This window comes from Oxyura jamaicensis, chromosome 24 (assembly GCF_011077185.1).
Source record: "Oxyura jamaicensis isolate SHBP4307 breed ruddy duck chromosome 24, BPBGC_Ojam_1.0, whole genome shotgun sequence".
Taxonomy (NCBI): Eukaryota; Metazoa; Chordata; class Aves; order Anseriformes; family Anatidae; genus Oxyura; species Oxyura jamaicensis.
Window position 1 is genome coordinate 5,187,921 of NC_048916.1, and position 12,929 is coordinate 5,200,849.

A 12,929-nucleotide genomic window follows, 5' to 3' on the forward strand; every position below is an offset into this window, starting at 1 on the left:
GGGAAGCGGGCGGCCGTGTTGCGGCAGGAGCTGCCGCGGGCCGTGCTCCTCACCCCGCAGTCACCCCTCGCACCCCACCCAGCCATGTTGTGCTCCCGGTCCAAGGGCGACGAGAAAAGCTCTTCCCGCAGCCCCCTCCTCGCCTCAGGGGGTGTCCCGGGGTGGGAGCGGGGAGGGGAGGCCGTGAGACCACCGCTGAGCTGACAGCAGCCCCTCGGAAGCCGTCTTCGGATCCGCTTTGCGGCCGCCCTTTTCCCGGGCAGAGCGCTGCTTTTGCGGGAAACAACCGGGGCTGGGACAAACAAGGGGAAGAAAAGGGGAAAGAAGACGCAGAAACAGCACACGCTGTGGTTTGGCCGGTGTCGTGTGTCCAGCACAAGCACCCAGAGACAGGGGCTGCAGGCTGGAGCAAACCCCATGGCCGAGCTCGCTGCTCTGCACCCCCGCTGCTCCCAGGGACCCCCCAGGGGCGCTGGGTGTGAAAACCACCCAAAAAAAAGAAAAAAAAACAAAAAAAAAAACACTGTCCTGGCACATCCCGTGGACGTGCCACGCTCTGCTGGTGCTGCTCAGCCCCTGCCGTGGCCGCGGGGCTCTGGGCTCAGGCCGTCCGCGCTGTCCCTCTCCTCCCACCCCAGCCCTGGATGTGCACACACGCCGAGCACCGTCCTCCTTGTGCCACCGGGCTGCCCCACGCCACGCGGGCTTCGGCAGCTTCTTTCCTCCCCAATTCCGCCCAGGACCGGGGCTGTCCGTCTGCTGCTGGCTCGTGATGAGCTCCCGCAGCGTCTCATGGAGCTGCGGCATCGGGTGAGCAGGACGGCAGCATCCAGCACCGGAGGCAGCGAAGGAGCCCTCTGTAAATCGCTTCTAAAACTCCCCGTCTCGATTTTACAGCCTTTGGTAGAACTTGGTAAATATTCCTGGGACAGGCAGCTCCTTGTCTGGCTTTAATTACCTGGGCAAATTTTCCTAAGGATTAGATTGACCTCAAATATGTCAACATTTATTGAGGCCGTGTTCCTGAGGCTTTTCCCATTAGATGCTAATGGCTTCTGGCTAATAGTCAAGCCGGATTGACCACCGGAGGGTGCCCTGGCCAGCTCCAGGATACCACAAGTACCTGGGGAGAGGGCTGGGGAGGGTTACACCGGCTTAGTGGAGCCAAGCATAAAAATCGCCGTGGCCCCAATCCAAAGAGATCAGGGAGCGTGCTCGAGCAGTTGCGCTCCTGCCTATCTGCTTCTCCGGGCATGATTCACGCCGAGTCGCGGCTGTGTTTACGTGCAGGACCTCAAGCAAAGGTTGCTTTCCTTGGGGACCGTCTCCTCCCTGCGGAAGGAGGAGCTGGGCACCCTTTGGGACTGCCCTGGCAGCAGCAGGGGATGCAGTGTCCTCGCCCAGAGCCACCAGCTCCTGCCCACGCAGCGAGGTCTGCATCCTGCGGAAGAAAGCACCTACACACTCCTAGCTGTTTGGGGTTAATCGTGTCCCGAGCAGAAACAACAGCCTGAAATCCCCTCCCTTCCTTCCTTCTCTTTTATAAAGAGGGTCAAAATCCAGCCGTGGTCCCCAGGGCAGAGCTCGGGGCAGCGAGCAGCGGGGTGTGCCGGAGGGGAGAGCCAGGGCAGGAAGGGAGGAAGGCGCTGGGCTCGCCTCGGGCTGCGACCTGGGAGCGTCGCCCTCCCTGCCCCATCCCCACGGAGCCACCAGGCTGCTGTGGGACCAGGGCTGGGGGCTGAATTTGGGATGGGGTCCAGCTGAGCCGCTGGGAGCCGCGGCCAAACCCAACCGGCTCGGTGCCGGGAGCGGGGACGGCCTCGGACCACCCCGGCGCTGCTCTGGGTGCGTGTGGCCCACGCCTGTGTCACGGGAGGGAAATGCTCGGCTGCTGCGAGGCGGGGGCAGGCGTGGGGCCAGGCGACAACCGGCCCTCGCTGCGGACACAGTTGCTACAACAGCAGGGCTCGGCTTCAAAGGCAGCTGCTGCGCCTTCAGGGACCCCGGGCCGGCTTTGCCAGAGGATGCCTCCAAAGAGCAAAGGGAAGGGGAAACGAGGAGCGAAGCAGCAGAAAAAGAGAAGTGCAGCAGGTGAGTCTGGGGTTTGGGAAGGGTCCCCAAAGTCTGGAGTTTGGGAAGGGTCCCCAAAGCTCTGTGCGCCAAGGACCCTGGCTGCTGCCTCGTCTGCTCCGTGAGATGTCAGCCCTCGGTCCCGCATGAGCGTGCATCTCTCCAGGGAAGCCACTTCAAGTAAAACCGGCTACACCCTGACTCTGTCTGCACAAACGCAGCCCTGGCGCCAGCCTTTCAGCTGGAGGTGTGTCCCAGCCAAGCTTTCCCGGGGCGAGCATCCCGAGGCAGGCTGCCCCTGGGCCACCTGAGCCACGTGCGAGCCCTCGGTGTCCCGGGGGAAGCCCCACCGCCGGGCTGCTCCTCACTCCCTCTCTTCATTCTCCCCTCCGGCTGCAGAAAGCCAAGCTGAAGCGACGTCCAGGAGAGCGGCACCGGATCCTGACAGCCTGGGAGAGCACCCGGGTAAGGTCTGGAGGAGCCAGGGGCTGGGGCAAGCTTGGGAGCAGAGAAAGGGAAGGAAAATCTGGGTGCTGGACATGGCACTGAGCAGGGCACCCAGTACACAGAGCCCCACGGCTCCCCGTAACTGCACGGTGCTCCGTGGCTGCTCCAAGGGCCGGATCCCCGTGGGTCACCCCCCGGTGGGCACACAGACCCCACAGCAGCCCCGTGTCTCCCTCGCAGCTCGCTGGAGGGACACGGCCCCGTGGGCGAGGGCAGACAGCGAGGGGCTCCGGATGAGGCTGCGGGAGCTGGAGCAGGCGCTGGAGCAGGCACGGGACGACAAGAGAGACATGCACAAAGGTGAGGGAGAGGCAGGAGGGGGCACACGCAGGGACCCACACCTTGGGACGCCACCAAGCTTACCCCACCTCTCCCTTCGGCCCATTTTGCCCAGCCCCTGGTGCTGGCCAGCCCTGCTCCCACCCCTGCCATCGGCCTGCAGAGGCTCCGGCCGCGCAACCCAGCTGCAGAGCGGAGCACAGGGGAGACTCCCCTGGCTGCAGAAGCCACGGCCGTGCCGCTTCCTTTAGCGCTCGAGAAGGAGCCGATTTGAGCAGAGGAAACCTCAGCCAGAGGTTTGCGGTCTTCGCCACATGCAAAACTCCGTGCTCGTTTTCGCTCTCCCACGCTCGGCGGAGAGGCTGAGCGTTTCCCCCACGGGGCTCCCTCCTCCCCGGCTGGACACGGAGAGGGGGCACGGCCACTGCCCCAGCCTGCAAGGGAAATCCTCGACTCCCACCTTGCTGGAGCCCCCGCCGGCCACAGGGGCTGGGTTCTCGGGCACCGCCTGCTGTCCCTCCTATCGTCCCCTTCTCTCCGTGGCTCCCAGAAATGAGCCGGCAGTACCAGGAGCTGCAGAGGCAGGCGGCAGCACACAGCCAGCGCCTGGAGACGAAGGTGAACAGCCTGCAGGAGCAGCTCGGTACGGCCCCGGCACGCTCCCCCCTTGCTGATGGGATGGGGACGGGTTCTTTCCAGAGCAGCAAAGCACATTTTGGGGGGGGGAGAAAAGGGAGACGGGAGCCATTCGCCCTGTGCTGGCTGCACAGCAGGAGCTGAAGGCAAAGCCTGACCCTGCTCCCAGCGCATCCCCGAGCCTGGGAGGCGCTGCCTGCAGAGGGGAGGGGGTGATCCCACCCCGTCCCCAAACCCCGTGCCACCCCAGGAGCAGGGACAGATCACGCTGGGGCTGTGCCACACACCATTCCTGCAGTGCCAGCCTCCCGTGCCCCCCTGCTCAGTGTCCCCTGTCCCCAACCCCGCAGCCACCAGGCTCCAGGAGAGCCGGCAGAGCCACGAGGCTGCCACCAAGGCCCTGGCAGAGCGGGACAGGACCATCGCCCGGCTGCAGGGCAGGATGAGCGCCATGCAGAGGGAGTACGAGCAGATCCTCCACGTGAGTGGGGACTTTTTTTTTTTGGGGGGGGGGTCCCCCTGGCAGCACATTTCCCCCCTCTCACTGTCCTTTCTCCCCCCTAGGCCAGCCTGGACCTGGTGCTGGCCAAGCTGGCAGAGGCCGGGCAGCACTGGGAGGAGCAGGACACGGCCACGGCGCTGCAGCACAAGCAGCGCCTGCAGGAGTTTGGCCTCAACCCCCTGGAGATGTAGCACCCTGGGGACCCCCCCCCCGGAGGGGGTCATCAGCACATGGAGGGCCTCCCAGCTCCACGGCCACCACCGCCCCGGCTGGGCGACGGGTCCTGAGCCCCAGAGCCTCCGTTACACCACCCACGCGAACGGCGGAGTGGGTTCGTGTCCTTTAATCCCACCCCAAAGGGGTGACGCAGGAACAGTGCCGGGGTGGGGGCAGATCCCACCCAGAGTTCGCAGGGAGCACGAGGAGATGTCCGTGCGGGGCCAGACCCGAGCCCGGCTCAGAGCTGGGGGGTTCCTCCAGTGCCCCGGGGCCTCCGCTGCTCTTTCTCCCCTTCGCCCGAGGGCCAGCCCTGGGCTGAGCCGAGCTCCAGGCTCCCCATGGCCCCGGGTCATGGCGTGAAGGGCAGTACCTCGGCTCTCCTGGGAGCAATCCCAGAGCCTGGAGCTGGGCGAGGGCTCGAGTGCCGCGTCCCTAAACACTCCTGGAGGCATCGGGGCCGGCAAAGGCGCAGCTCTGCCTTCAGGCCGCCACTAATAAAAGCCTGGGGCCAGCCTCGGGCAGCGGAGGCGAGTCCATGCGAGGTGCGAGGTGCTGGCAGCCCCATCCCAGGCGCAGAGGCGCAGCGTTGGGCATCCCGAGCAGCTCCTCTGCTCTCCGGGGAGCCGGAACCGGGGGCAGCAGCAGGCTGGACCTGGTGGGGTCACGGTGGGGGCCCCTAGAACGCCTCGTGCAGCCGCCTCTGGTCCTCCTTGCACGGGCTCTGCGGGGACACAGCGGGGACACAAAGAGGGCAGCACACGTCCACCCCCCGACACACTCCACGGGTGGGTTTGGGGGAGCTTTCTGTTCGTCCCCTGCGGCCAAGGGGCCACGCAGCCCCTTCCCAACCAGCCCCACGGTGCCAGGGAAGGACCAGGGCAGGCTGATGCCAGCCTCGGAGCAGTTACCTGGGTGATGGTTATGCTGTTGGCAGCAGCCACCAGCCAGGAGCCGGGTCCCTTTGGTCCCACGTCAACGTGGCAGAGCCCGGGGGAGCCGTGGGGAGAGGGCAGGGAGGGCGTGCAGGAGCCCGAGGCAGGGTCGCCGTCCTCGAGGAACAGCAGAGGGGACAGCCCCATCTGGAGGAGCCCCACGGGTTAGTTGTGCGGCTCGTGGAGCTCCACGGCAAGCCAGGAGCCCTGGAGGGACCTCCCCACGCAGGTTTGGGGCTGAGATCCACCCCAGGGCCCTCCTGCGCAGGGTCCCCGACCCGTACCGAGCGGAAGAACTCGTCGCTAGCGGGGTCGATGACCAGCAGCGTCACCCAGTCCTCGTGGGCGCGGATCCTGAGCACCGTCTGCTGGTGGTCCAGCCCCTCGATGCTCTCGCCGTTCACCGCCAGGACGCGGTCCCCTTCCTTCATCCCCGCCCGCTCGGCCGGCAGCCCGGCGTCCACCTCCCACAGGAACTGGCCTGCCGCGGCGGGGACAGGGGAGGGAAGACGCTCACGGAGCCTGACACCGCTGGACCCCAAATACAGCTGGGAGCAGCCCCCGGAACAGGCACGGGGCTCGCTCGGTTGTCCCCTCACCTATAGCCCCGGCGCCGTAGTCGTCCTCCTTGAGCAGGAACCCGTAGCCAGCCGGGCCCTTCACCATGTGCAGCTCGCGAGCTTTGTAGGGCAGCCAGGAGGTGTCTGCCGAGGCGGCCGGCACCTGCAGCCCCCGCAGGCGGTAAAACTCCTCCACGGCGCTGGACGCCACCAGCAGCGTCATCCTGCTGCCGCTCTGCTTCAGCTGGAGGAGAACCACGGCACGCTCAGCGCCACGGCACGCTCAGCGCCACGGCCGGCCCCAGCCCCGTGCCCACGCTGGGAGTTCAACACACACCTTCCGGGTGAGCTGGGAGCGCGAGCAGCTCCTCACGCTGGCCCCGTTCAGCTCCAGGAGCCAGGAGCCCGTCGGGACCCCTGCCCTGTCTGCCGGGCCGTCCTGCCGCACCGAGAGCTGGAACGTGCCCTTGGTGCCTGCGCGAGGGGAAGGAGCGGGATGGAGCGAGCGGGGCGATGCCACGGGCAGGTTTCTGTCCCCATCCCTGTCCCCGTCCCCTACCTTCCGGCCCCGACACGCTGAAGCCGAAGCCGCTTTTGTCCCTCTTGACGTGGCAGAGGCGCGGGCGGACGTCAGCGGGCAGCAGCTGGGCCAGGTCCCTGCCCAGGGCTTTGGCCGCTTTGTAGGAATCGCCGTCCAGCACCGCCAGCAGCACCTGGTTCCCGCTGGCCTTGATCTTCTGCACCACCTGGACGGGGACAGGATTTCACCCCGGAGAACGGGACCTCTCCGGCAGGGACCCCCCCCTGCCCCGGGGATGCTCAGGGCTTACCCGCTGGTGGTCCAGGTGGTCCACGAAGTGCCCGTTGACCTGGAGGAGCCGGTCCCCGTCCCGCAGCCCCCTGCGCTGGGCCAGCCCCCCCAGCTCCACCTGCCGGACGACGTGGCCCTGGCTGCCCAGCTCCTCGTGGAGGCAGAAGCCGAAGGTCTCCGCGCTGCCCTTGCTCAGGAGGTAGAAGCGGGGCTCCCCCGCGGCCTCGCCATCTGCGAGGGGGCACGGACCGTGAGCAGGGGCTGCAGGGATGCTCCGTGGGACGGGGACCCCCCGCTCCCCGTAGCCATGGGGTCTCCGGTCCCCTCGGCCACACGTCCTGGGGTGCCCCTAGGTGCCCGCCCCCCCCGCCGATGGGGGAACCCGCAGGAGAAGGGGGATATTTACCCGTGTCCTCAGCCAGCGACAAGGCAGGGTTGTCGATCCCATCTTTGGGGTTAAATTCAAATTTTCTGTAACGACAAAGGGTGGGAGAGGCCACCTCAGCGGTCGCCTTCCCCTGCCCTCTCCAGCCCTGCCACCACGGGAGCCTGCTGGGACCACAGCTCCAGCGGCCGTGGGGGCACACCAGGAGGGGACGTCCCTTTGGGGCTTCCCCCCCCCCCGTCTCTCCCAAGCTGACAGCTCAGGGAAAAACCTTCCCAGCACCAGGAAGCACCTCCCGCACCGCCTCCGCACAGCCCCGTTAGGGGGGAGCTCAGCACTTACATGATGGACGTCTTGTCGCCCTCGAGCCCTGCAGGGGGGAGAGGAGGAGAGGTGAGCGCAGGAGGCAGTGAGCTGGGGGCAGACCCGCAGCACTCGGGGCTCGCCCGTGCAGGGGTTTGCAGAGGCTGTGCGGCCCCCCCAGGACTTTTGGGTGGGGGTAAGGAAGGCAAGGAGACCCCCAGGACTGATGGGAAGCTCCCCCCGCACACCTCCCCAAAAGAAAACCTCCCCGCCTCTCCCAGCACGAGGAGCCCCCGATGCCCCGCAGAGGGGATTCCTGCCAAGCCCCCCACCCAAAGCCCAGCTGCGTTTTCCTGGCTGCCTGCAGCTCCTTCCTGGGGCCTCCCCGGGCTCTGACGCTGCCCCGCAGAGCCTGGGACGTGCACGTGGGGCAGGGTCTGCGTGGGATGAAGCCCCGCTGCCCCGGCACTTACCTTTCATTTGCTTCATGGCTGCAGCGAGTGCGAGGGGGATCAAGGTACAGGGTGAAGTGGCAGCGAAGCCAGCGTCCCCGCCTCTCCCAAGACGCCCCAGGTTTAATGGTTAAACAGCCCCGATGTCTCCCCTGCCCTCCCAGCCCTGGGGCACCTCTGGCCCTCGCCCAGCAGGGCCGGGAGCCAGGACCAAGCACCCCGAGGGGCTCGGGGAACAGCTCCCGGGGCGTCCCAGCTTCCAGCCGCCCCCCAGGGGCGGCCCACGGCGGCGGGGAAGAGCGAGACCAGGAAACAAAGCGGAGCGCTTTAATGCCACCGAGGATTTCACAAGGAAGCCGGAGTCCTGCCCATGCCACGGCAGGGGCCGGGGCTCTCCAAGCCCAGCAGAACAAGTCCTGTTTGTTCCTGGGCTCCGGGCGGTTCTCCCACATTTTCAGCCTCGCCCGCGGACCAGGGCTGAGCCCCACGTACCCAGCGCCTTGGACAGCCTCAGCAGCACCCGCCCGCTGGGCATCTCCCCCCGGGATAAGGGCAAAGGCACCCCTGCAGCCTCCCTGCCCGGCCGGCAGCTCACAGGGTCCCGTGCTGGAGCTTCCCCAGCATCCTTTTGACCTCGCTCTCCACCCGCAGGAACTTGGCTTTCCTCCAGGGGTTGGCCGTCTGCCTCCGGCTGCTCTCCAGGTCCTGCAGGAGGAGGGCGAGGTGCTGGCGGACCCGCTCGCGGTCCCAGAAGGGCAGGTTCCTGTGCACGGTGTTCAGGATGCTGGACCAGTAGTCGGAGACGTCGGTGCCCGCCGTGAGGAAGACGAGCGCCCTGACGCCGTCCCGGTCCATGCGCAGGCTGTGCAGCGCCCGCTTGCCCTCCTCGCTGATGTCGTTGAAGTACAAACTGTGAGTGGGGAGGAGAAGAGGAGATGTCGGGGGGCAGGATACAGGGGCAGAGAGGGGCTCCAACCCCTGCTCGCCGCCACCGGGAGGGACATCGGGTGGCGAGCACCTCCCGCCGGCGGGCAGGCTGGACTCACTGCACTTTGTCCAGCGTGGCGTGCTTCTTGGCCACCTCCACCACCTGCAGGGCAGCCGCGTCCGTCAGGGCGTTGTAGCCCAGGTTGAGCTCCTGCAGCTGCTGGTTGTCGGCCAGACGCCAAGCGATCTCCTCCGCGCCCCGGTCCCCCAGCGCGGCGTGCAGCAGGGACAGGCGGCTCAGCGAGCGGTTCCCCGCCAGCGCCTCGGCCAGGAGCCGTGCCCCCTGCGCGCCCACCGGGTTGTTGGACAGCCTGCGGGGACACGGATTCAGGGAGATGCCGAGGCTGGGAAGCGGGGTGGGGGGGTCCCGGAGCGAGGTGGGCGGTTGGAGAGGGGGGGAATTTGGGGAGGGGATGGAGGCAGCACTCACCGCAGGTCGCTCACGGCGCACTTGTCGTGCAGCAGCAGGGCGCGCAGCTCCTCGCAGGCGTCGGGGCCCAGGCTGTTGAGCTGCAGGCTGGTGCAGAGCAAAACGCGGCGGGTGGCACGGCCGAAACGCCGGCTGGGGGGGTGGGGGGCGTTCACCCCGTCCTCCCCATCACCACCCCACCTGGGCTCCTCAGACAAACCCCCTCGAGGTTTCCTCCCCACAAAGGAGCACACGGCAGCCCCCCCAGCACGGGGGCAGCGTCAGCCGACGGAGCCAGCGCCGGCAGGAGCGAGGGAGGAGAGGGGGACCCAAGCCCTGCCGGGGGGGGGGGGGGGCTGAGGGTCTCAGGGGGGAGCGGGACCCCACTGAGCCCTCCCCAGGCTCCAGGGGCAGGAAGCGGTGCCCAGCCCCGCTGCACAGCCGCGTCCATCTCTGCGAGCGCTGCTCGCCACCCCCTGGGCGACGGGAAGACTGCAGTGCCACAAACGGACTGCGACGGACCCCGTGTCGTCCCTCCCCCCCCGGGGGGGAGCAGAAGAGGTACTCACTGGAGGACTTTGCACCGCAGCAGGACGGGGAAGAGGGTCCTCAAGCTGCCGGCGTCCAGGTTGCAGGAGGTGAGGTTGAGCTCGTCCACCTCGTGGCACGCCGTGCCCATGACGGAGGCCAGCACGGAGCACTTGAGGGGGGTGAGCTTGACGGACGAGAGGTTGACGGTGCGGAGGGAGCGGACGGCCTCGGCCGTGAAGCGCTCGTTCTGGAACTCGTGCAGGAAGAAGAGGTAGTCCATCAGCTCGGAGGGGGGCAGCCCCTTGCGGCTGTTCCTGATGACGGTCTTCTTCATGGCCTCGGCGATCTCGAAGGCCGCCAGGTTCTTGATGGAGCAGCCCAGCTGCTCCAGGATGGCGCGGTTGCGGCGGGACAGCAGCCCCCCCATGAAGATGGGGAAGAGCTCGAAGACCTCGTCGTCGGGGGCCTCGTCGGGGTGCCGCATGGGGCCCTCCACGCCCAGGATGCTGGAGTTGATCTGGTCCAAGACGTCGTCGTTGTTGTAGTCCTCCTCTTTGAAGAGCTCCTCCGCCATGGTGCGAGCGATCGTGTCCCGGTCCTTGCCGCTCAGCCGCGAGAAGAAGCGGGGGAAGATTTTGAGCAGGTTGAAGAGCACGGGCAAGAAGCGCAGCGGGAGCACCTTGGAGACGATGCCCAGAACCACGGCGGCGTCCTCGCTCACCTTCCCGATGAGCTCCGACAGCTCCTTGCCCACCTTCTGCGCCAGGGTCTTCTTCTCGCCCAGCACCACGTAGAGGGCGGCCAGGTACTCCTGCATGGCGGGGATGGTGAAGACGAAGGTGTGCTCCTTGCCCGGCTGCACGCACGGCGTGAGGAAGAAGCGGAAGACGTCGCTGCGGAAGACCTCCAGGAGGTTGAGCTCGCTCTCGGTCTTCATCTCCACCTCGAAGCACTGCCGCAGGTCCTCCTCCGAGAAGCAGGTCTTGCGGGACATCACCCCCTCGTGGGCCAGCTTGCCCACCGTCCTGGCCACGTACTTCATCATGGAGATGTTGGTGGGGTCCGTGCTGTCCAGCACCTCCCCGCTGAAGTTGAGCCTCAGGAAGCTGGTGTAGATGCCGGTCAGGGTCTGGCTGGGCGGCACCGTCCGGGTGAAGTAGAGGAAATGCAGCGTGGTGCACACCAGCCAGCAGTACGAGGGCAAGAAGCAGGCGGCGGCGATCTGGTTCTGGCGCTCCAGGTTCCTGGAGAGCATGTCCACCAGGTTATCCTGCTCGCCCGAGCCCTCGCCTTCCCCTCCGCCGCAGCCGGGCTGGCTGAGGCGCATCTGGAAGTAGAGCTTCTGCAGGTTGGTGTCGGAGAAGCCGCAGATCTCGGCGTAGCGCCCCACGTACTTGCCAGGGATGCGGCGCACGGCGGACGGGCGCGTGGTGACGATGATGCTGGCCTGGAAGCGGAGGGCCGGGTGAGCTGGGAGGAGTTCCCTCTTAGCTAAGCTCAGCAGGACCCCAAGCATCTGACCAGGAGCACCCGAGGGTTCGAGAAGCTGCTGCCCTAAGCGCGCTGGTTCAAAGCTTGCCCAGGCAAAGCGCACACAAGAGCTTTCCCCATCCCCTGCTCGATATAAATTAAATCTGGGAGGGCACAGCCCAGCAGGCGGGCTCCCAGCTGCTACCTTCTTCATCTTTCAGGCCTCCCCAAAGACCCCCCAGAGGCAGAGCAGCACGAGGCCACCTCCGGGAGCCCCTCCAGGGACCGAGGCTGCCCGTTGACTCACAGCCAAGCCGGAGAAGGAGCAATGAGCACAAGAGCCAAGCCTGAAGCATCCCTAGGCTCTCCCCCAGCTTTCCTGGAGCTAGAGGGGGACACTGACCTCTGGCAGGAGGTACTTTCGCAGCAGGTTGACCACGATGGCAGAGGGAGCTATGGGCTCGCTGGGGTCGCAGCACAGCTCCGTGCCAGCCAGGCGAAAGTCCAAGTTGAGGCGCTCCAGGCCGTTGAGGATGAAAAGCACCTTGAGGCTAGAAGCGCCCAGAATGGGCACCACGTCCCGGAGGTGCTGGTACTTCTTGGTGACGAGGCGCCGCAGGGAGATGGGGACGTGGCTGTGGGACAGGTCCTCGCAGGAGAAGGGGATGACCAGCTCGAAGCGGGGCAGGAGACCGTGGCACCAGTCCACCACCATCTTCTTGATGAGGGTGCTCTTCCCCGTGCCCACGGTGCCGTACAGCACCACGTTCTTCACCTGCCGCCCGCAGGCATCCACGTCGAAGAGGTTCTGGAGGCTGATGACCTGCCTGGAGGACCGCTGGAGCTGGTGCTGGATGGTCAGCTCGGGAGAGGGCTTCAGGATCTGCTCCAGGGAGCTCTCCCGGATCACCGGGTCCACGTGGACCGCGTCCAGCGAGAAGGAAGGGCCGAACTGCCTCTCCTCGTTGGGCTGGTTGCTGAACCACGCAGCCAGGGTCTTCTGGTGCTTCTTGATGGCATCTGGGGAGAAAAAGGCGTTGGCAAGAGGAGGGCTAATCGCTAGCAGGGACCACGCACAGCCCAGGAGGGCAGCAGCTCTGCAGGACCCCCAGCCCCCCTCCACGAGGCCGCGCGCTTACCAGAAGAGGCCACGGTCCTCAGGTGGTCCAGGCCGTGGCGGGAGGAGCTGCGCTGGGCTGGGGGCCCTTGGGAGCCTCCTTGGTGGCGAACACAGCTCCTGGGACAGGAGGAGAGCATCGGGAGGAGGGCAGGGAATGGCAGCCCCGGGGGGCAGCGTGGGCAGGTGACGAGGGAGGGACGAGGAACCCAGGGACCCCACGGGGCTGGGGCGAGGCAGAGAGGCTGGGCTGAACTGGGAAGGGGCAGGGGGGGTGGTTTCCAGGTGGGGGCAAAGCAGCGTGCGCCTGGGGACCCCCGATGCTCTGGGGACACCCAGCCGCGTGGCGCTGTACCTGGGCAGGGAGATGCGGTCCCCGTGTAGGATCTTCCCGTGGAAGGAGCCGCCGGCAGCACCTGCGGGGACACAACGCGCTTTGGGGTGGCAAACAGCCTCCCCCAGCCCCACAGGGCTCACAGCATCCCGCTCACCCCCTCGGCACCCCACAGGGGTGACCCCACTGCGCGGCTGGGGTGGGCGTCCAGGGGGGGACGAGGTGACCCCAGGAGCAGGGCGGGTTCGGGGGCACGGCCCCGCAGGCGCAGCGTGGGGCTCACCTGGCAGCGAAGCAGCTCGGAGGTACGGCCCCAGGCGGGCCCAGGGCAGGCAGCCCCGTCCCTGCACGGCCCGGGACATCCTCTGCGGGAAGAGAAGGGTCAGGCAGCGAGATGAGATGGGGGCCGAGCCGGGCAGCCCCCC

General features: G+C 67.1%; 3 protein-coding genes across 4 annotated transcripts in view; 1 reads left to right on the top strand and 2 right to left on the bottom strand.

Annotated features, from left to right (window-relative positions):
• The first annotated feature begins 1,865 nt into the window (after positions 1-1,865).
• On the top strand, positions 1,866-4,333 carry CCDC153 (coiled-coil domain containing 153). Its single transcript, XM_035345982.1, has 6 exons — positions 1,866-2,091; positions 2,470-2,535; positions 2,758-2,877; positions 3,407-3,499; positions 3,843-3,973; positions 4,057-4,333. Exons 1-6 carry the CDS (start codon positions 1,881-1,883, stop codon positions 4,183-4,185), a joined length of 750 nt encoding a protein of 249 aa, XP_035201873.1. The 5' UTR covers positions 1,866-1,880; the 3' UTR covers positions 4,186-4,333.
• A 93-nt stretch (positions 4,334-4,426) lies between these two features.
• On the bottom strand, positions 4,427-8,199 carry PDZD3 (PDZ domain containing 3). Of its 2 annotated transcripts, none has more exons than XM_035345976.1 (10): positions 8,149-8,199; positions 7,244-7,271; positions 6,923-6,987; positions 6,536-6,747; positions 6,265-6,451; positions 6,043-6,179; positions 5,745-5,949; positions 5,430-5,626; positions 5,122-5,292; positions 4,427-4,934 (listed from the first exon to the last, which is right to left on the bottom strand). In XM_035345976.1, exons 1-10 carry the CDS (start codon positions 8,189-8,191, stop codon positions 4,890-4,892), a joined length of 1,290 nt encoding a protein of 429 aa, XP_035201867.1. In that variant the 5' UTR covers positions 8,192-8,199; the 3' UTR covers positions 4,427-4,889. The 2 variants fall into 2 exon arrangements, with proteins under 2 accessions (XP_035201867.1, XP_035201869.1); XM_035345978.1 differs by lacking the exon at positions 8,149-8,199 and adding an exon at positions 7,678-8,079.
• Positions 8,199-12,929, bottom strand: part of NLRX1 (NLR family member X1) — a 5,149-nt gene continuing 418 nt past the window's right edge. The window contains exons 2-9 of the mRNA XM_035345955.1: positions 12,788-12,869; positions 12,526-12,586; positions 12,193-12,290; positions 11,457-12,073; positions 9,622-11,030; positions 9,074-9,160; positions 8,703-8,954; positions 8,199-8,566 (exon numbers count right to left, since the gene is read on the bottom strand). Coding sequence (XP_035201846.1) covers positions 8,248-8,566; positions 8,703-8,954; positions 9,074-9,160; positions 9,622-11,030; positions 11,457-12,073; positions 12,193-12,290; positions 12,526-12,586; positions 12,788-12,866 — 2,922 coding nt within the window. The 5' untranslated portion in view covers positions 12,867-12,869 and the 3' untranslated portion in view covers positions 8,199-8,247. The remainder of the gene's footprint in view (positions 8,567-8,702; positions 8,955-9,073; positions 9,161-9,621; positions 11,031-11,456; positions 12,074-12,192; positions 12,291-12,525; positions 12,587-12,787; positions 12,870-12,929) is intronic.

What these genes read in the sequence shown, in the direction of transcription:
- PDZD3 (XM_035345976.1), bottom strand. Translation starts at nt 8,191, where the DNA reads ATGCCCAGCGGGCGGGTGCTGCTGAGGCTGTCCAAGGCGCTGG. An exon ending in GTCGCTGGCTGAGGACACGG is followed by an intron (nt 6,748 to 6,922) that starts GTAAATATCCCC and finishes GCCCCCTCGCAG; the next exon opens with ATGGCGAGGCCGCGGGGGAG. An exon ending in CTACGGCGCCGGGGCTATAG is followed by an intron (nt 5,627 to 5,744) that starts GTGAGGGGACAA and finishes CCGCCGCGGCAG; the next exon opens with GCCAGTTCCTGTGGGAGGTG.
- CCDC153 (XM_035345982.1), top strand. Translation starts at nt 1,881, where the DNA reads ATGCTCGGCTGCTGCGAGGCGGGGGCAGGCGTGGGGCCAGGCGACAAC. An exon ending in CAGCCTGGGAGAGCACCCGG is followed by an intron (nt 2,536 to 2,757) that starts GTAAGGTCTGGA and finishes TCTCCCTCGCAG; the next exon opens with CTCGCTGGAGGGACACGGCC. An exon ending in CAAGAGAGACATGCACAAAG is followed by an intron (nt 2,878 to 3,406) that starts GTGAGGGAGAGG and finishes CGTGGCTCCCAG; the next exon opens with AAATGAGCCGGCAGTACCAG.